We start from the raw sequence: 20,239 nt of genomic DNA, 5'->3' as shown, positions 1-20,239 counted from the left end.
TCTTGGCAAGTACACCCGGAGGTGGGGAATCGGCGTGGCTGGCAGCTCCACTCTGGGAGAGATATAGGAGGAAAGAGGGTCCCGGGAAGTGTGAGGGCATCTTTATGGCATCAATCAAAGGCTTTGGCAGGGATGCTGGGGTGAAAAGGGAGATCAGACCTGGAGGATTACAAAATACAGAGAATGTGTGTAAAAAGCAAGTGATGGGACTACTCTTTTGAACAGCTGTTTGATGGGCAAGTCAGGCAGCAGCATCAGTCTTGCTCCTGCCATCTCAAATGCAAAGTAAAGTACTAGAGAGTTTAGCAAAGCTGTCAAAGGATGGGAAGTGATGCTGCATGGAAGCTTGCTACAGGAAGAAGTCGCACGCCTTTTCTATTCCCTCATAGTGTAAGGCTTAATCAAAGGCAGTAACAACTTTATTTTAGTGCCCCTGGATTTTTAAGATACTAGAAGCCTCTTCTGTTTCAGGGGTTTCCACTCTGAGTTGCCCATCTCTGGTGGTGCCATTTCAGCTTCCTTGTGTTCTCTTAAGTGTTGATCTCACTTACTCAAAAGCCTAGAGCAGGTGCTTGTTTGGGGAACAGACTAACTCAAAAGAGCAGGAGCCACCAAGACTACTGGCATTTTCAGTGATAAAACCATTGTCACTGGGTGGAGCAACTGATTTGAAAGGACCAAATCTCATTTTGTTTTGTCCACACCAGAAGTCATTACCCACTGCACTAATGGGAAATGCCTTATACGGCCAAGGCCTAGGGGCTTGTGCAAGCTCTTTTGTCTTGCCCAAGACCCAGTGAAGGAGCACTGGGAACGTGATAAAACTAAGCCAAAGGGCAATGGTACCAGGGGCTGATGGGGAGGGCAGGAGAGGAGAGGGGCAGACAGGACTATGGAGAAAGAGAGGCAAGTCAGAGCTTTCTCTTGAGCTTGCGACTGGCTCCACCACCCCCACTCCGCTCGCGCTTCTCCTTGCGGACGCAGAAGTATTTGGTGACCCTCTTGCGGCACTGCTCACAGCGCACAGCGCAGCACCAGTGGAACTTGCAGTTGCAGCTGGACACCATCTCGGCTCGCCTCTCCTCCACCCCCAGCCCACAGTCCCCACACAACCTCCGGCAGCTCCGCTTCTCCCACTTGCTCAGCGCCTTGCCCCTCTTCAGGCACTCCCTGCCCTCTGTGCCCAGCAGCCCCAGTGTCTTGTTCTCCAGGCAGTAGTCAGGAGAGTCTTCTAAATGGACCAGCTCCTTCTTGGAGATGGAGCTGAAGGTCTCAGCAATGGCACCCCGGCTGGCAGCACTGTTCCCTGCTCCCTGCAGCAAGTCCACCTTCAGGGCTTTGTGGTATCTCTCCTTGAGGTAAGTGCCCACCTCCCGAAACTCAGGCAGCTGTAGCCAGCAGGTCTGTGTTGTGCAGCTCCCTGACACACCATGGCATTTGCAAGTCCGCTTCATGGTCCCTTTCACGGCCTACAGGGTGAGGAGAGAGAGGGGATTCAGGAAAGAGCCCAGAGGTGTAATTCCTGTGCTGTGCTGCAAGGAGAAACGTGGTTCCAGGCCTGTGGAGGGGTTTTCCAGCAATGCTCCCCGCACAGTGGTCCTGCCCAGAGCTTGTTGGCTTAAAGCTTGCAGTTTTGCTTCCCTGTGATGCTCCCTTACTTGAACTGGGAGAAAGAGGACAGCAAAAAGCCGATAACAGTATAATCACGGAAGATTTTCTACCTTAGAACAAACACCGCTCATCACATCAATACTGCTTCCATATCCTTCTCCTCAGCAAGGTAGTTGTTTCTTCTGGCCACGTGCTCTCAGCCACAGCAGGTTGTGACTCTCCACAGTGAATGGCCAGAGCCAATCTGGTATGTGCTGTCAGGGCTGGAAGGAGAGAGTGGCTTACCTTTCTACCTGCCTCATTGTTATGCAGGTTCATAGCAGCTCTGGCATCCTGTCCAGTCTCCAGGGCATCCACGAACTGCTTGGAAATGGCTTCCCCAAAGCCCACATTGTCACTGCAGCCTCCCCACAGCCAGCCTTGCCCCCCTAGGAAAGGAGATGAGATATGTGCTGTCAGACAACTAGTCCCTCACCTGCCTGGCTTTGTGGCTCTGGGGCCAAGAAAGGGTCTCAGAAGAGATGGGAGTGAGCAGAAGCTCGGGGGCAAATCCAGCATTTTGCTTCATGATGCTCCACAATTCCCCCTGCCTTGGGCTCATGCCAGGCAGCAGAGGGGTATATCTTGTGTGGCAGTTCCAGGAATTTTCAGGCTTTCTATAGAGCAGGATCCAGAAGCTGTTAATTCTCATTCTCTCATATAAGGCTTTGTGTCTGTAATCACCTTCTCTCAAACTCTGACTTGGACTGTTTCAGTCTGATTCACAAGGACAGCATCTTGCTAACACGGATTAGCAAACTGGGCAGACATCCTGTTCAGAAGGAGCATATTCCCCTCTTCCAGGCAACAGCCCAAGCCTGGCATGCACATATTGAGGAGGCCCTCTTTTTGGTGCACTCCAAAAAGAGGGAGGATGTTTGGCATCTTGGAATGTTCCGGGTTCCCAATCATCACAAAAGAAATAAAGGAATCAGCACAGAACTGGGAAACTGCACAGAAAGATGTGGGGGTTACTTTTCTTAGCTGCATGGGAGCTCAGTAACTTAGCTCAGTTGACTGGAACCATATCATTCACTTCTTTTCCTCTTAGAGAAAAATGCCACATTCTCTATGAATATTTGAAATCTGGAACTTTCTGACCCTAAAATGCCTGTGCAGTACATCTTGGTAGTTGTTTAATGGCCTTGTGCTTCTCTTGAAAAGCCTGGCCCTTGCCTGGAATTCCCCAAAAACATTATGTCCCCTCTCTCAGGGAAAGGCAGAAGTTTCTCATGGGAGGTGGGCAATTGCAGTAGATGATGAAGTCCAAATCAAGAACTGGGACCAAAGAGAGAACAGAAGCCTTTCACCAACTTGGATTCAGCACAACATCATTTGGAATTGAATCACACTGTTTAGGGCAAGCCCAAAAGTTTCCTTTCCCTTTCAAGGTATTCACAGTGGAAAATTTTCATGGAAAACAGATATGTTTTGAGGGAAGGAAGTGGAGCATGACTAACTTAATTTTCCAGAGGACATAAAAATTGGTGTGCCCAGAAGTCTTGCTCTGCTAAAGATGGGCTATGCCATGCCTTGAACATGTAAGAAGCAGTAGGTGTTTAAAAACTATTAACCAATAATGCAAATTAATAAATATTGGATACTCCAGAGAAGTCCATCAGAAGTGCCATGCACTGACTGCCTAGTGTGGCTGGGTGGGAAATGGCTTTTAAAAGATTTTGATAATTTGAAATTTGACCTCTTTCCATTCAAAACAAAAGACTGAAATGTCAATGTTTTCCACGGAAGCTGAGTGGAGAGCTTGAAGCCAGGGTTTCCCCACCCAGGGCTACTTAGCAGCTGCAGGCCTGGGTAGCACTGCAACAACAATAGGGTGAAGACTGTGTGCTGTCACAGCAGTTCTCCTGGTTGTGGTCTCATGTGCCTGCCATCCTGACAAACACCGGAAAGGTCTATGAATGCCACCGTGCTTTCCCTCCTGATGATTCTGCTCTGTGGTCACTCTGACCCTACAGACCCTGGGAGCCTCAAGGTCCCTGGTCAGCACTGCTCTAACCAGACCTGCCTGTTACACGCATGGCATCAGATCCTCTCCTCTGCCTGTATGACACAGATATTTCCTCCAGCAGCTTAAACAGAGTTTTCTTGATTGAAACCAGAGAAACTGCAACCCTGTTCTACTTTCCTGCTCATTTAGAAAGTAATAGAAAACTCAATAGCTTGACCTCAGCTGGTGTAGACTGGAGGAGGACTCATTAGCTTCCATAGGAGCTACTTTGGTTTGAGCCAGGTACAGCTCTGCTCTCTGCACTATTTCCTCCAGGAGAAGGAGTTGTTTCTGCAGGCCTCAGGAGAGGAGAGAAGAGCTGTCTCCTGCTGCCTGGGAAGTGAGAGGGGGATGTCAGCTTGTCTCTCTTTACCCAGCTGTCCGTTGCGGGAGTCGTCACAGCCACAGTTGTCAAAATCCCCCAGGCTGCAGTTCCGGGTCAGCGTGTACATGACACCTGCAGAGCTGATGGCATGGACAAAAGCGGTTTCTCTGTTTGCTGTCAAGTGGGAATACAAGGAAAGCAGATGTGATGAAGATTTCATGGCAAGGCCAGTGTTAGAAATTACTCCTATCTTGCAGAGGACTGCTAGGAAGAGATCTGCCTGTGCTTTGGCAGTGCTTTGTGGGGTGGAGAGGAGGCCCTACTTGTCAGATTAGCTTAGTTTTGGTTTGAACTGCATGGAGACCGAAGCTCCCAAATCAGCTCAGTCTGACTCACGCTACTTTCAAAACTGTGGATGAGTTTGGCACTTGGCTGTCCTTGTGGGAGCTCAGCTGTGGGGATACTGCACAGCAGCTGGATGTCCCCTCTGTCTCACTATCACACCCCAGAGGAGAGGGGGCCCTCTCCGAGGATCAAAGAGGTCCTTCTCCACAGCCTCCTTCAACCTTACCTTCTGCTGGACACAGTCCAGGCCTCAGAGCAGTGACCACACCTACCCACCAGGATCCGTTTGGTGATCACCAGCTGACTTCCCGAGCCTTTGGCTTTTGTTTGATACCAGTAAGGTCTGTATACAAGCAGATAAGCTTGACAGGAAAAATTCAGGGGCCTGTTCCCAGTCCCAGAGTGTCTGTTCTGCAATTGCCTCCTCAAGGCCTCGCTTTGAAACCTCTGTCCACTTCTGTCTGGGATTCTGGTCCTTCACCTGCTGCCAGTCCCCACCAGAGACCTAAAACTCTCCTCCATACCCAAGTTCTATCAGTACAGAGCAGTTATGAGCTTGGACCAGAATCATACATGTGTCTAGAGGACCTGATATAAATGCAAACATTTGCTGGTACCTGCAAACAGGGAAGGAATGGGAAACAATGACAATGACCACAGCAGTGGCACGTCATGGATGCTGGTTTTCTTACCAAGGTAATTCTGACATCTGGAAGCTGGGGGAAGACTTTTCTCCCACCTCTTGATCAGACACAGTCACTGATGACCTCTTTCCTGCTCCATTTAGCCCTATCCCTCTGCTTGCCTGCTCCCCCCCTCCCCACGTTGGTTCTTAGCCTCCCTAGGATGCCCTGATGAGAGACTCCACCTAGGCATGCCATGCCACAAATTGGGAGCCAGTTGTGTGAGGGTTGGTGGGACACTTCTTTGCTGGACAACCTGGGGGTTGGTGGGTCCAGAGGTGATTGCTGGCACTGTGAAGCTGTCTTGTTTTGAAGCTAGATCCCTGCATGTGTCTGGGAGCTGAGGGGTGAGGGAGCTTCTTGGAAAGATCCCTCTGGGGCATTCCTGGGAGGGGCATGTCCCAGGTGGGAATGGGGAAGAAAAGAAGGCACTTAGGAAGAGAGGAGGAGCCTAGGGGCTCTAACTTGTAGCAAGGGGGTCCCAGTAGTGATATCCAGTGCTTTCCTTACCACTGCGCAGCCCACCATGGCTGGAAAGCTGCAGTGCTCTCTCAGGGCAGTTCCAGCGGTCCCAGGCAAACTGGAACTTGCACTCCTCGATGCCACTCTGTGCCCCGGCCGCAACGCTGCTGGAGTAGATGAGATAAGCCTAGGAGCAGAGCAGTGGGTCAGGAGTGGGGATGGAGTGTGTCCTTCACACTTCAGCCCTCCCCCACATTAACTTCCAAATCTGAGCCAGGGCATACTGGCCAGCATACAGGGACAACCCTGTGGACAGCACTGGGAACGTCCTCAGGCTACTCCCAGGGACCACGAGAGTCACTTACACAGCTCTGGTATCCATTGCAGGCAGTGCAAAGGTGCTGCAGCCCCAGCTGCTTCCCATGCAGTGGTGGGGCTGATGGAGGTATAGATTTCCCACCCTGTGCTGCATATTGTGGGTTCTGCTGTTTTGGGGTCTAGAAGGTTGCAGAAGCACAGCGCAAACAGCAGGAAAAGCATGGCTTCAGGGTCCCCAGGAGGCTGGTGTTCAGCTGAAAATAACTTTCATGCCATCTCACAGAGACAAGAGGTACAGAGCTGAGGAGGCCTTCCAGGCCCAGCTCCCCTGAAGAGTGGAGCTCACCACCACCAGGAGCAAATGCTGAGTGCTGTGCTGAGTCAATCTGAGCCTCCACAGGGAGAAGGCTGAGCTGCTGACTGTTTGCCACATTAGGAGATGTGCCAGCCAGCCCCTGCAATGGAGAACCTCTTATGTCTCCAGTATGAGAGGAGGCAAAGACTTCTCCTCAGAGACCAGGGAGCTTCCCTGCCCCAGGGGGACACTCAGCTCTTTGAGGCAAGGTTGCTTCACCATAGCACTGAGAGATGTAGAAAGAGCTAAATGGACTTGGAGATGTTCCTAGGGAATAGCCAGGACAAAAATAGATGGTCCTGGCTAGGAAAAAAAAAATTCTTTGAAAGGGGTGAAAAGAGGCAGGGGGTCAAAAGTACTGAACTAGGTCCTGGCAATTCCAGTTGTGCTCCTCAAGGAAGTAAGGTTTTCAGGGCCTGTACCTTTCCAACTAGATGAATATAGGTCCTGATGCTAACCTGATCATCAGGAGACAATAGTTGACAGGTGAGAGCCTCACCTGGTGCCAGTGGACAAAACTCCAAACTCTGTCCCCAAAGAGTTTTAAAGAACCCTCGAGCAGCTTTGCTCAGGGCTGACACAGCCCAAGGAGTTGCAGCTCATAGCCAGCCATTCCTGGTCCTCCTCTGCCTTGTTGCTGGAAACCTGGGGGTGAGGGGGCCTCTGGCCAAGGCTGGACAGAGAGGAGTGGGAAGGAGGAACCCCTCCCTCCCTGAGTTTAGTGCAATCAGGACAGAGATCAAAAGGATTTCTCTTACCTTGGGGCCCGTCATCAGGAAATTATTCACTGACCTGGAAAACAGAGACAGTGTCAGTGGGGAGGGGTTGATGGTGGAGAGGCCTGGGGAATGCCTGGCATCCCAGGGCTCTCTTCTCACCCCCTGCAGCCTGCCTGTCTCCTGGCTGCAGCCACCTTTGGTCTCTTCCCTGTCTCCCCTTGTTGTTCCCTGTGAGCCAGGATGCTGCCTTCTCCTTCCCCCCCATCCTGCTCCCTCACACAGGCTGTATGGAGATACAAACCTCTCACTCTTCATACTAATCCTCCTATTTTTTAAGTACTTGTTACCCCAGTCTTGCTTTTTGCCTTAGCAAACTGCTGCTTGGCTTAACTCAAAGTAGTGTTGCCTCTAGCCCCAGAAGCATGACCATTCTAGCCCCACAAGCACGACTATGTGCCAGCACTACTCCCCGTGTGGGACTAAGCCAAGGGAAGTAGGACATCACGCTGCTGCTCCTTTGCAGTGTGTGTCATAGCAGCATCTCCCCTTATTGTGGTCCCTTGTTTTCCTGCAGTGCCATCTCTGGTCACCCACCCTCTCCTCTTGGTCACACTATGGTGATGAGCACAAACATGCCTATCCTCGTGCTGGGCACTGCACAGGGTGGGTATGGGGGCGTGAAGGTGGTCTGAGCCAGAATTAAACATTTTGATGTTGCCATTGAAGGCATAAAGCGTTCATCTCTAAGGGCCACAAGGCAGCATAGCCAGTACCCAGGCAGGGGTTTGCAGAACAGAGCTGATGCCAGCTGGTCCAAGTTTCCTTCTCCAGCAAGGAAGACTGTTTCAGTGCAAATGGGCACTGTTAGGACTCTGTGCGGTGCAGTGACCACCATTAGGAATGTGGAGGATGGCTGGGAGAATCTAGCTTAGCTGTGTTATAGCAGAAAGTACTGAGACTTTAAAAAGGCCCAAGAACCAACCCCAAATGTTCCTAGCTAGGAATGAAACATGATAAGGGAGGTTTCCCCTGAAAATACCTCATTCCAGTATCTCCAGGTTTGCAAAATAGTTCTCATCACTTCTTCTGGTGAGTCTCATGAACATATCTACCCTGCCAGCACCCAGCACTTCAGAGAGATGAGTGAATGTTGTTATCCCCAGGGGAGGATTCTGAAGCCAGAGAGGTGCAATGAGTAGGTTGAGACCTTGCAGTGAGTGATCAGGAAAATGCCACAGCATGTATTGAGAGAAAGTGTGCTCTTCAGCTTCTTCTTGAGATGATGTTCTGCTTCAAATACTGGACATCTCCCAGTGGAGGATGCCTGGCCAGCTAGCCCTGTCAGAGCCTTAACCTACACTTTGTCTTTTCAGTGGAGCAGCATGGTCCGCTCCACAGATGGGCTACCTGGCATGCACTGATGCTTGCTGCTTTTCTAGCTCCTCTCCATTCCCTGAAAATCCCAGTAGCTGGGCAGACTATGGCTGGATGCAGGGAAGAAAGGCACGGGTTAGGGTATGGTTTTTGCCTCCTGTGCGTTTTCAAGCAATGCTATCTAGAGCCACAGGTACCTCTGGTATGGGAGAAAAAGGCACTGTCCTGTTGTGCCATAAATCCAGCAGAGAGGGTATGAGCATATCCCAGGGTGGGCTCAAGTACAGGCAGAAGCAGGCAGTGCTGTCCTAAGCTGAGGGACAAAGTGTTGCCATGCAGCAGCCCTGCCATGGACATGGGGGCAGACAGGGTGGCAGGACTGATGCCTTGGCATCAGACACGTAAGAGAGAGGATGTTTCTCTGCCCTGGAAAACTGCTCTGTAGTCAGCAAGCCTGTTTCATCTCCACTAGAACTGCCCTCACAGAGATCTTCTTTGAAATACGCCACAAGAAATTTGGTCTTTGCTGTTACTCACAGTTTAGAAAGAGTTGAGAGAAATTAGTTTGCTAAGTTTCACTCTGGCAGGTCTAATTTTTTTTTTTTTTTTTTGGGTGGGAATGCACCCATATTGATGAAGCTTACTTTGGGAAAGATTCCTCATAGGAGAGAGAGGGCTGTGTCAGGGCATTATGAGAGCAGGAGATCCTTTCCCTTTGTTCCAGGCCTGGGATTCAGACCCGACTGTGCTCCAGCCCCCATGAGTACTTTAGCACAAAATTGATGGCTGTTCTGCAGAGGAATTTTCCTTTGGGAACTGCTTCTGCATTGTACAGCTAATTAAACATTTCCTGGGACTTGGAGAGACGGCATCTGTAGCCAAGTGATTAGAGCATTGGGTGACCTGAATCACACAGGGCCATGAACCTGGGGCTATTCAGACTGTGTAAGCTCCATGGGTCCCCATCCTAATGCAACTGGATAGCAGCATGAACAACTCATTTTTCCATCTGGTTTCCCTCCTGTCCTTTGCCTTGACCTCAAGTGCTTTGCTATGGGGACCACACTCAGGATGGTGTCAGTATGAATCTGAGCCCCTAGGTGCAGCTGTGAGAAAACTTTGGTAAAATGCCCTGGTGTAGGCAAGACCTAGGAACTGCAAGCCCTCTCATATTGCTTTTGTGGCCAAAGCAAGAGATACATCCTATCTTCATTCCTTCCAACTTGGGCAGGAAAACCCAAATTCACAGTGTGTGAGAAGGATTTGCTTCAAACCCTTGCCAGCCATATCTTGAATTAGGAACATCTTGAATTAGGAGCAGTTGCAAGGATGACTTTAGGAGGACAGTAATCCACAAATTCAGGATTTAAGGCAAACCAGCCTGTTAGCAGGTGTCAATTGACATAACTGCATTGAAGCAGAGGATCTGGTCCTCCTGGGATAAACCTCAAGGTTCACAAAAAGGTCATGTTCAGGATATGTCAATTCACCATCTGCAGCTGAGCAAATGGTACAGTAGCAATTTCCCAGCAGAATATTCTAAACATTTTTATTAAGTCGGAGAGAGAAAAGGCATTTCCCTGAGCTCTCTGATCAACAGGCAGGCATGCTGCTGGGCGGGTTTGTGGGACTTAGACAACTGAAGGATTCATTTACACAGGTACACTTGACCCCCCTACATTTAACTCTTGCAGCTGCAAGTAGATTCAGAAGAAGGGGAGACAGGACTGTCATGCGGCTGAAATTTTTCTTATTTATGCTGCGAGGGAAGGAAATACAATAATGGAGACAAAATCTGTGCACTTTGTCTTTATTGGTATGATCTAGCTAAGAAATATGCATCTCTATTCTGAATATAGTCTCTAGCAGAGAGCAATTACAGCACTTATTCCACACATGTAGTGCAATATTGACAATACCACTAGAGTCATCTCTGTGCTGCAAATAGGAATCACTATGAAAACAAATCTGTCTTCTTTTTTGTCTCTGTAGTGTGATTGTAATGGATTTATTTCCACTATTTTTCCTGTAAAGCAAAGCAGAATGTATTCCTAAACTAACTAGCTAGCTTCATCCACAATGGGTGTAAACCAGACCAGTTCCCATGACTTCAGTGTCACCACTGAAACTTTTTGAAATCACACTCATGAAAGGAAATTATTTCTGTTCTCTGAGAAATCTTACAGGGCTTCTAGCTATCTAACCCTCTTTCCCTCCACCTTCAAACTACAGAATGACACTGCACAGACTGAAGCAGAGCACAGAGGGACCTCAGCAGGTAGAGAGAGGAGTCCCACCAAGTTCTTCAGCCCTCTCCCCAGCCCATGTAGGGCTGTGGGCAGGGCATGATGCTTCCCTTACAACAACTCTATGAATCCAGGTAAAAAGCAAATGTAGAGCAAGTGATTTTCACTGTATCCTATATTAGGAAATTGTCTCGAAGGTAGTGAATACCTGTGCAGGAATTCTGTCACTGTTTTATTGAACCCAACAGCAAACAACCCTGCCAAACAGATGCCCCATTATACTTTATACATACCAAACATTAAGAAGCCTCTGATAATTTCTGCTCAGTTACAACTTCAATCAGTAACAACATCCTACCTCTCAGTTTAATATGCCTTATCAAATCTGTCATTAATGTATTTGTTTGATATCACCTATTCAGGCTACTGTGCTGCTGGTCCAACTCTTTAAAAAATTACAAAGCTGTAAAGCTGTATTTAGGTCTTTACTTTCATTATTTAAATACAGAAAATTGATACCTTTCACTTTGGATCTGAATTTTGTTCTCAAGTACAAGCTTTCTCAAGTTATTAGAAAGCCAGATACTGGAAACTAAAGGCAATCACACAGCCAAAGTGCAAAAAAAAAATTAATTTAGAAATAAGCTGCTGCATTAGAGAATGTTACATTAGTCTCACAAAATAAAAGATTGGGAAGTAACTCAAGAACTTTTGGAGCTTTTTTTTTTCTGCCCCCCATTTCTCTCTGTTTTGTTGTATTTGTTTGGGTTTTAGTTCCTAAATACATTTTGCTCATCTAGAAACACGCTGACCATTCAACCTAGCTGACACGGCAGAATCTAATCCACACTCAGAGGAGGGAAGTGACCATATAGCTATAAAAATAATTATTGTTGATCTATATTGCGTTGTCCCCCACCTCCCAGTTCTTATGATCAAATCACAGGAAAAAAAAACAATCTTGTTGCATTTTAAGCTATTGGATCTGATAAAAAGGGCCATCAAAAATTGTATGATTCCTATGAACCTTGCTTTGTCCTCATCAAGAGTTATAGGACAGTGTCTGCACTACAATAATTTTTAATAAGTTTTACAATTTTCCTTTCTCTCAGGAAATCATGATCTACTAGCAACATTCAGAGAGAAGTGGGGCTATCTCGAGCTGTAAACTTTTCTTAGATAAAAACTCCTGACAGGCAGAGAGAATTTAGACATCCAACTTCCACTGAAATCCTGGAATTTCTATATTTAACTCTACTTTGTGCTCAGAAATTCCTCCCCTTTAAACTGTTTATGTAAAATGCTGATTTTTTTTTTAATCTTTTAATGTATTCTAAACCTCTTTATACTGAGGAAAATAAGAAACACATACAGGTAGAGCAGAAAAATAAAAATAAAAGCAGCATGAGATCTTGCCTAGCCTCTCCACATAACACATACTGCTCTTGTTCCAGAAAGGACATTTATTTGAGTTTGCTACTGTGTAACACTTGGACATATACAAATTGTTGCCCATTCTTTTAGTGGAGTGGAAAATCTCTGAAATATCACAAATTTCACTCCCAAACTAACGGGAATGAGTTTTTCTTTCTGTAATTTTGATCATCCATAGTAATAACCCAGGGATCTTCTATGGGGGAGGAAGGGGATTTTAGTAACTGAACGGGAAAAGACTTTCCTTGCTGCTAGAGATAAGTCTGTAATCCACTGACCAGATTCCTCATGGCATCACAGAACTGGAGAATAATATTTGAGTACCCAGTAAAAATCACATAGGAAAAAAAAAATCTCTATAGAGCCAGGTCATTTGAGTCCATCCCACTTTGGGAACGAGATAGATACACTCCGCAAGATAAGAGATTTGATTCTCCTTCTGTTCACCTTTATCAAACATGTCTGGAAATAAATTTAAAACTAGGCTTTAGGCAGAGCAGGAGGCCTACAAGAGACAACAACAGGACTGACAGGTCCCAAGTGGTTGGGAACCAAGCCGCAAGCCGTAATGTTCTCCGTACCGATAGCTTCTCCCCAGGAAATCTTAATACATGAATTTCAGACATGTAATCCTCACCCTGTGCCTGCCAAAGAGCCTGAGTCTCGGGCTGCTCATCTAGAGTGATGCTCCTGTGGATCTAACTCACCCCTGCTGTCTCTGAGCTCTTAATCAGGAACTGTCTTCTTCAAGGAGTGCAAGAGAAGCCCCACTTGATTTGATTAAGACAAGCTGCCTGTGAGCCTTTGGAGAAACAGAAATCCCTGACTCTCCTGTTGCATTAGCTTCCCAGTTAGAAGTGAGGGACTGAAACGATGTATCCACTGTCCTCTATTCTACCTTATTCCAGCTCAAGATTTGGCTGCGTAGCTAGTTATTAGGAGGTGCAGGGGAAAAAGACAGCTTTCTTAGATCTAATCTCTCTGCCAATGAGTGTGTTGGGATTTAGTTAAATATCTGGTCCCATTAAAGACCATAACTTAGCTAAGTGGGGAAAACGGGACATTTAGGAAAGTGGAGAGGAATTTCTTTAGGGTGTCCAGGAAGAGCACCTGCCTGTAGCACAGACTGAGATGCTCTTGATACTCACCAGGCACAGCAGGACTGGAAGAAGGGAGTGAGGAAGAAGATGCCCAGATAAGGGTCCATGTGAAATATAAAATCCAAATAAAGAGAGAGAAAGGAGATCCTTAAAAAAAAAAAAAAGAAAAAAAAAAGAAACCAACCACTACCAACAGCAAAAATACACTTGGGCACCACTACAACCAGAGGAAAGAAAAAGGGAAAAAAAAAAAAAAAAAAAAAAAAAGAAACACAGCAAATTTAGGGAAGGGATGGAGTTATTTTCCACCCGGCAGTCCTGGTGTGATGAAGAGGTGCATGGCCCCTGAATCCAAACTTCTGCAGAGGGTAACCAATCCTAAAGTAAGAGCTAAAGGGGGTTGGTGAAATGGAGCCACAGAACTTCCTAAGAAGAGATTATCTACTTAATGAAAGATTTTTTTTTCCCTAAGTCCTTCAGCCAATCAGGACTCAAGTGCCAGAGAGAGATTGAACTGATGAAAAGAACACCCCAGGTTCCTTGAAGACAAATGCACCACGAAAGGGATAAGAGGGAGGGAAAGGAGAGAAAAAAAAAAAAAAAAAAAAAGAGAGAGAGGGATAAAGAAAGACACAGCAAATCCCTTAAAGTAATCACTAGATTCAATCTCCACCAGCACGGCTCTGTCTCACCATCTCCTGCAAAGGCAACTGGAAGGGCTGCTTTTGATGTGCCTTCAACTCCTCCTGCCTTGGAGACATCACTGGGGCTGGGGTGCACTGACTGCTTTGGGGTGAAAGGTTTGGGCTGCCTGTGATTGCTGCTTGGAGGCCATGCAGTCTGCTTCAGGGAGAAGGCTGGAAAACAGATATGTGAACATATGCCTCAATTTCCCCCTGGAGTTCAACAGAGATTAGGACCAGTTCCTACCTCCATCTACTACTCCATCTTCATGCTGCCCTGCTCTTTCTTCCCACCTCCTGTCTGCAACACACCACTCTCAGCCCAAGAGAAAGGCCTCTGACTAAACCTTCCCATTCCCCCTAAAGTTTTTGCTTTGGGGATTTCCCATGAAGTCCATGGGAGAGTATCTTGGGTTTGAAAAGGTCAGTAGTCCCTGAGTGAGGGCTTTTCGCAGGCCTAGACCTTCTGGAGCTACTCAGAAATGCATCCAGCCTGTGCCTTCTGTTCATATGTGACATTCCAGTTACTGTCACACTACTCACTGCAGCCACACTGACTGGCCCTAGGTCTACAGGACCAGCTGTGCCACTCTCTTCCAGAGCTGTAGGAACATCTTCTCTATGGTGCACAGCTGATTTTTGTGCTGTGGATGTAATCATCTAGAATATGGGCTGAGATCAGTCCAACTCCTTGCATCCTGGGGTGCAGCTGCTGGGCAGATGGAATGGACAAGAGCAGGATTTGATGGGCTGCAAGACCCCATGGCTGAGCCATCGAGCAGTCCTGGCTGGAGGCTGAGCTTTGCTCAGTGCCACCTCAGGCAGACAACAGTCCCTCCAGAGTCACACAGTCTTTGGGATGGAAACCTGTCCAGCAGAGACATTCTCAGCCAGACTTAGGCCATGCCATGAGAAGACAGGCTTTGCCCAAGCCAGGGAGCTCTGGATCAGTATGAGCTAGGCAGCACACACAAAGCACCACTGGCAAAATGTTTCCATTGCTGGAGCGCTGAACACCCAGCCAGCAGGGCCACCTGCTCTGGGTAGTGCCTGGACCATTTGCAAGCCCCTAGGTGAGGATAAAATGCAGCCACCAGCAACTGATTCCATGGTCAACTGTGACTCCCAGCTGCACCCTATTACAGTGAGGCTGATGGTATTTACTCTAATTAAATCCCCAGCTCCTAGAGCCCTGAGCATTTAAAAAAACAAGGTGTTACGTACACTGAGAAAAACCTAGAATATTTAGCTAGTAGAAGATAAAACCCCAGATACAGAAAGATAAGGGAAGCAATCCCTTTATTAATTTTTCAAATAATTTTTTACTCTTTATTATACTGAAATAAATTTAAATGCTGTGAAATTTAGTACTATTTGATAGTTTTGGTAGCTTAATTCAAGTACAGGGGGTGGCTGTGCTCTTCCTGCCAGAAGAGGCTGTCCCAGGTCTGGTTTGTAGGGAACAGCTGCAGAGGCTGATGCTGCCCCAGGGCAGCTGAGGGGCTGGTGAGAGGCTGCTGGCCCTGTCAGGGCTCATCCTCACTGGGACAGTGCTCGTAGGTAGCAACAGATGCTGCCACCCTGTGCTTGCCATTTATTTCCAGTGATGGGAAGAAGAACAATTTCCAGTTGATTCTTGCTAAGTCTCTAACTATCTATTTCAGGACTCTTGAACTGGAGTTTTCTCATTCCTCAAGTCCAGCAGCAACATCATTTTGAAATCATGCAACACTTCAGACATGTCTTGACCAGCTGGAAAGGAAGAACACCATTGGTTTCCCTGAGGTGAGCTGGTTTTGTTTACTCCATAACAAATTAAGTAAAGGGATTGCAAAATAAGGAACAAAATAAATGTAGATAGATCCAAAATAAAAAGAAGGAACTTTTTTTATATTAGTTGTTACAAGAGGCAACCAAGCCTTCCTCCAAGCCCACAGAAGCACCAGCAGTACCAGGGTGCTTCCAGGTCAAGCAGCCTCCCCAGTCAAATTCTAATTTCAATGAAATGCAATAGTCATTTTCTTGCAAACAAGCATGTTTTTTCAGGCCAAAGAGGTTAGAGGCAAAGCCTGAAACAAAACTGTCCCAAACATGCTTCAAAACACTTAATTACAGCTCTCAAAGGCTGTTAACAGACTGTATGAGGTACTCTTTAAGCAAAATAGAATGCAAAATTGTTTTATAACATTCCTCAAATTTTGTTATTGTTACCAACAAATCCCTGTAGATTTTTCTAAAATGGGCAGAGAGCATTAAAATGTATTTTATGGCCAGGACTGGTATGCTATCCCATCTGACCTGTTAGCCAATATTGATCTCCACTGATCTTTGCACTGATTGCTGTAACGTGTGTTTGACTGTTTGTTCATCTCCCAGAATAGCAGGCAAGGTTTGAGGACAACAGGAGATAGAGAACTGTGGTAATTTGTTGTAGTTTGTTAAAGAAACCTCAACCCAAAACATTAATTAAGACGTCTAGGTTTAATTTACAGAGTACAAAGATGGTGTGAACTGGTCTTGAAGAGCTTGTATAATTAATCACAGGAAGAGTGAAAAATAAAGCCTCTAATGCTCTTTCCACTTTCCAACCTGGTAGCAATGCAACTAATGGATGTGAAAAATGAGGCTAAGAAGTGGGGGTAAAAAATTTCTAGTCTGGCTCAAAGATATCTCAATATTTTCTTGGTGTCAATGCAAAGTGCCCAAAGGAGAGATTTCTTCACCTTTTTTTTTTTTTTTTGAACAAAATGGTCATCAGAAAGTTCAGGAAGGAATATGAAGTCTCCTGTTTTAAAAGATACACAAAAGGTATGAGATCAGAATAAAAATAAGTTAATCTTGTCTAGGGAGCAGACATAATTCATCCCTGAAAGCGCTGAAAACATCTGAGGAAGGCTCAGTTTCCCAGCACAATAAGCGTCTTTTAACTGCTTTTTTGCTTTGCCTTTTGCACCAATTAAATATGTTTTCAATAGTATCTAATACCTGTCAAAACATCCCCCAGCACCCCAAAAAAGTGTAAAGGATGCTTGTAACCCTGTAGTGAGCATGTCCTATGCTATTCTGCTCCTACAGTCAAGTGGTTCCAGAAGCAAAACTAGACAAAGACTGAAGAAATGTAACAGCTTTTATTAGACTGACTGATATATAATAGAATCAGCAAATAGGTGTTTTGAGCATTTTGCCTCTGAAAAGATAGGAAAGGTGCTGGTGTGCCCAGAAGCTTGTTTGTTTATTTATTTTTTAGATATATCAATCTGAGGTTTTGTCATTAAAGACAGTATTGACGCACCAGTACACGCAAATGGCTGTGTGACTTTTGTAAACTTGACTTTATAACCTTTATATTCCCTGATGCTGCTTTCTGCATGGGTGACACATGCTGAGCGTTCTCCCACAAGGTCTGCTTGTGCTTTACCAGTATTGAACATAGTCTCGTATGTTCAAGTTCTCCTTACAGTTTAAGCAGGAACAGCTCAGGGGAACATTGCCTACTGCGGTGAACCATGTGACTGCACACATCCATCACCCATCTCATAGAAAGTGACTTCTGCCAAACTGTGGGGAAAGGCAGAAGGGTCAGATATTTAGGCTGTTTGTCAGTTGCTGGAAAAAAAGCTTAAGATGTGCAAAAGAAATCAAGAAAATTATTCCACTTCAGAAGGGACAGAAATGTCACAATGGCTATAGGTGGTCAATTCAAGACATGGACACTTATGAAATTATTTCCACCTGAAGCTCTCCAAGTGCCTCAGTGAAACAGCTTCCTCACTTTTCCCCTTTGACAGAATGCAAAACTGGGGCCTGGAGCTGGGCAGTGGGAATACATCCAGTATCCTGTGCTCTAAGCTGACCATAGACTCCAGTCAACCAGTCTAATACTCAAGACAGTCAGTTTCAAGGGAAAGGCAAAGTTTTTTTGAGGAAACATCCTCCCTAGCCATGGTATATAGAGGATGGCCATGCCCTGAAGCAAGTAAGCTTAGAGCACCAGTTCATCTTTATCCCAGGATACAATGATTCCCTGATCACATATTCTCAGTTACAGTATGAGAGGATATTCCCTCTGACTGGTCTTGACTTGCTGAGGCAGTGACATTCACAGGCTTACACTCTGTTGGCCAAAAAGTGTTTCATTTGAGACTCCAAAAAGCAAGTACAAGTCCAGGGCATCTTATTCCAGCACTCAGCCATCAGGCAGCTGGGGAAAGGGACAGAAGTGCTGAGAGGCAGGGTATCTGGGGATGAAAACCAAAGGAAAATGTGGAAGTGATGTGCCATTAAAGGACAAGTAGAATCAGCTTGGAGAAAAAAGACTGTGAAGGTGGGAGGGGAAATGATGTATAGCACTCCAGGAAGGTGCAATTAGGATGAGCAGTACCGAGCAAGCTGAAGCACATTGGCTGTCAGGAAGTGAGAAGGACCATACTGATCTCTCAGGTTTTGCAACATACCCCATCCACACATTGCTTCTGTCCCTGTGCACTTTGAAGGAAAATCAGACTGCCAGGAGGAGTGGCAATTACAGTGCTCCCCAGCAGAGTCCTTTGAGGACCAGGATGTTGCTGTTCCTCATCCTGAACAAGATCGTCATCCTTCAGAAAGCCTTGCTTGGGCCACCACAGAGAAGTTCAGGGTCATGGAGAGTAAATGTCACAAGTGTCAATGCAAGTGGCTCTCTTCAGCACCCAGGAGGGCTCTGCCTTCTGAAGGGGGAAATGTGCTTGGCCCCTGCACATACAGATTTGGGTCATGACAAGAAAAAAAAAAAAATGCAAGAAAATAGAAAAGGCAAAGATATCCTTCTGTACTGGCCAGAAGATTTAGTAGCTCGAAGGAAAAGGGGTTATGGATTTGAGAGATGTGTGGAGCTCAGTGGACCAGAGGACAAGGCAGGTAAAGCAGGAAGATAGCTCGGCGGTGTGGTGTAAATAATTGCTAGTCTGGATCTTGGACAGACCTGTGGAACCCAAGAAAGATCTACATGGTTGCTGCTTGAGAAATCTATGTGGGAGCTGCTTAAATGGGTCACTGTTGCACCAGAGACATGTATTGTTTCCCTTTAAGGCTCCATGTTCTCCCCTCAATATTATTATTATCAGGAATATTTGAAAACAAAACCATCATTTCAAACTGAACAAAATCGGGCCCTTTCGTGAAGAAAACTGCCCAGTCACATGCTTTGATCTTCTTTAGCTGAAACTGTCCACAAGCTCCGGGGGAGCTGTAAACAGCTCCAGCTGGCTTACAGCTGCGCATCCTTCACCCAAGTGATTTTGCTCGGCTCTAGTGCAGAGAGACCGGTTTGGAGTCCTCTTACAAAGCAGACAGGAGGGCGTCCTGTGATCTTTTTCATCTCTAATTTGCTCTGTGGTCTAATGACCGTGCAGCAGCAGCACATACTGCCGAGCTGGGCCGTGTCGTGCGCTCTGTGAGCCCGCTCGCTGTGTGGCAGCCGGCAGATGGTGCTCCCGGCTCGGCCTGCAGCCAGGCTGCCGCTCAGCGGCCGCTGCAGAACAGCCTTAGATCCTGTGCTGTGCGCTGCTATGTCCCGCGCAGACGGCAGGATCTGCAGGGGATCCACGACTTAAAAAATCTCCTCTCCTTCTCCCCTCTTCTCCAGACTAAGCACCTTGTGACTTTATCATGCATTAAGACCAAAGATGCTTGTGAATGGTTCAGCGTTCACAGCAGTGGTGTGGAGACACTGGCAGTCGTGCCCACGGGTGGACAGCAGCAGCACCCTGATGTGAGCTCTCTGCCACAGTGTGCCATGGTGCATCTGCCGCTTGTGTACTGTGGCACACGTCCCCGTGTGCCAGCTATCATGGCAGCCAATGAGTCTTCCACTGGGACTTGGAGTCAGCTCAGGAATGATCAGGTGCTCCTTAACCCTCAGCAGAGAGGTGGATGTAAAGCCATCAGCAGCATGTAGAGATCTGGATCCACACTTCTTCAGTAATGCGTCCCCTAACAGATCCTAGGACAAACCTCAAGACTTGCTAATCTGGCTCAGCTCTTTGCCCTAAAATAGTGTCAAAGACTGTGCTGGCATAAGATCCTTCCTCTTTGCCCATGGATGACTAACATGACCAACCCTCAGCGTAAAATCATGAGACTGGATTGAAAATAATACACAAGGGAAGCTATTTGTGTCCAAGCCTTTAAGGTTCTCTTGGGGCTTTTTTCCTGTGGAATCATGGCAGGGCTGGAAACATGCTGTTCTCTTGCATGAAAGACAGGCTGAGAGTCTTGGGTTGCAGGCAATCAAGCTTTCCAATGAACAGTGAACAACAAAAAGCTTCCATGAATCAGAGGTGGTAGGGAGACTGAAAAGATATGTAGGACCCCTCTGTGTTGCCCTAAACTTGTAGAGTATGGGCAGGTTTAGTGTTCCTACATTAAAACACAGTATCTTTTTTCTTCTGTTCTTGGACAAGAACATCTCTTAGTCTTCAGTGTGGTGCTGTTACTCTTCATCTTGGGAGTGGCTGAATTCAGCAGTAAGCCATCAGATCGGCCCACAGGTGTTGTGGC

General features: G+C 46.7%; 1 protein-coding gene across 1 annotated transcript; it reads right to left on the bottom strand.

The window, feature by feature from the left end:
• Positions 1-911: 911 nt before the first annotated feature.
• Positions 912-13,126, bottom strand: WNT8B (Wnt family member 8B). The gene is made up of 6 exons (XM_054382230.1): positions 13,068-13,126; positions 6,905-6,938; positions 5,522-5,660; positions 4,032-4,157; positions 1,897-2,039; positions 912-1,469 (listed from the first exon to the last, which is right to left on the bottom strand). The coding sequence occupies exons 1-6, from the start codon at positions 13,124-13,126 to the stop codon at positions 912-914; spliced, it is 1,059 nt and encodes a 352-aa protein (XP_054238205.1).
• Between the last annotated feature and the right edge of the window lie 7,113 nt (positions 13,127-20,239).

The sequence above is a fragment of the Indicator indicator genome, chromosome 7 (genome assembly GCF_027791375.1).
Source record: "Indicator indicator isolate 239-I01 chromosome 7, UM_Iind_1.1, whole genome shotgun sequence".
NCBI lineage: Eukaryota > Metazoa > Chordata > Aves > Piciformes > Indicatoridae > Indicator > Indicator indicator.
Note: the sequence above shows the minus strand (reverse complement) of the source record. Positions and strands in the feature narration are given on the sequence as shown.

Coding starts and splice junctions, on each gene's coding strand:
- WNT8B (XM_054382230.1), bottom strand. CDS start 13,126: ATGGACCCTTATCTGGGCATCTTCTTCCTCACTCCCTTCTTCCAGTCC. Junction 6,939..13,067: donor TTCCAGTCCTGCTGTGCCTG/GTGAGTATCAAG, acceptor TCTGTTTTCCAG/GTCAGTGAATAATTTCCTGA. Junction 1,470..1,896: donor ACAATGAGGCAGGTAGAAAG/GTAAGCCACTCT, acceptor CTCACCCTGTAG/GCCGTGAAAGGGACCATGAA.